Source organism: Calidris pugnax, unplaced genomic scaffold (assembly GCF_001431845.1).
Source record: "Calidris pugnax isolate Ruff unplaced genomic scaffold, ASM143184v1 scaffold45, whole genome shotgun sequence".
Classification (NCBI taxonomy): domain Eukaryota; kingdom Metazoa; phylum Chordata; class Aves; order Charadriiformes; family Scolopacidae; genus Calidris; species Calidris pugnax.
The window spans coordinates 226,443-227,762 of NW_015090764.1; the positions used below are offsets into that span (position 1 = coordinate 226,443).

Genomic DNA, 1,320 nt, shown 5'->3' on the forward strand with positions numbered 1-1,320 from the left:
GCCCGCCGACCGGCGGCCGCCCCGGCGCAGCTTGCGGCGGGCGAGCAGACAAAGTGCTCTTTAATCGATTGTGACTCTTCGCCATAAACTTTACGAGGGAAACAAGCCCACCAGGACCCTCAGACAGAGCTGTCAATTAGCGTCAGCGGCCAAGGGTGGAGGTGGGGGGTCAGCTTTTGGGTTAAAACACACACACGCACACACACACAACTTTTGGAGGGGGCCTGGCAGAAGCTCTCCGCTCCCCACCGACTTCTCCCGGCTCTGCTGCTCGCAGGGCGACACTTGCTAAATCACGAAAGCAACTAAAATTAGCTCATCTGGCTCTATTTTTTTGGCTCCTCCTGGGCCTGGAGCACCTTCTCCAGGGAGGGTGCCCAGGCCCCGGAGCTGCTCTTTCCAGCCTGGGCCTGCAGAGGAGGCTCCCCCGGCCCAGAAAAGGCGCCACAAAGCCCAGGAGGAAATTATTAACAGTAATAATAGAAATAGTAATAATAGCATTAACATTAGTATTAGAATTAGCAAGAATAATAGCAGCAGTAGGAAGGGCACCCCCCGCTTTGAGGGTTTGGCGTTCAACCTTCCTCCTGTTGCTTGCTTTTTGGTCGCTCTCCCCCCAAAATATCCTCACGCACACACACAGGTACACCCTAAAAAGGGGAAAGGGGGGGGACAGGGTGGGAGCAGGAGTAGGGGGTAAGGAATGGGGCAGGAGAGGGGAGAGGGCAGGGGTTGCCTGGCGGTACCTTGTCGTTTTGGTAGGCGGTGACGGCGATGAAATCGGTCTCGGGGAACACGTAGGTGCGGAAGGTGCTGTAGGGCAGCTTGAGGATGTCGTTGGCCCGGACGATGTGGAACCTGGGCTGGTATTTGTGCATGGAGTTCAGGATGGTCTGGGTGGGCGAGAGAGAGAGAGCAAACAGCCCGCGGCTGCCGTCAGTTACACCCACCTCCAGCTTACCCCCCTTAAAAAAAATAAAAATTAAAAAAAAAAATCCCTTTTCTCCCTAAAACAACCCCACAAATTCACCCGGAGGAAGGAATGCCAGCGGATGCCAAAGAGGGAGATTGGTTTTCTTTTTTTTTTTTTGATGTTTATGCCATCGCACCGTCTGCCCCCAAATAAGGAGGTCAGGGGAAGGCAGGCGCAGCAGCATCTTTGGGGTTGTTAAGCTCGGCAATAAAGCACCAAAGGGATCTCCCCGTTTTATGACTCCCCTGCAAAGGCGAGGTGAGTTTTCGACACGTTTCTCGCCGCTTTGCGTATTTCCGACCCCTTTTTATTTTTCTTAAAAAAAAAAAAATAAAATTACCCTACCT

At 53.0% G+C, this 1,320-nt stretch overlaps 1 protein-coding gene across 1 annotated transcript in view; it reads right to left on the reverse strand.

The window, feature by feature from the left end:
• TBX2 (T-box 2) overlaps positions 1-1,320 on the reverse strand; it is a 12,206-nt gene that overhangs the window by 7,057 nt on the left and 3,829 nt on the right. Inside the window, exon 3 of the mRNA XM_014951928.1 lies at positions 747-893. Coding sequence (XP_014807414.1) covers positions 747-893 — 147 coding nt within the window. The remainder of the gene's footprint in view (positions 1-746; positions 894-1,320) is intronic.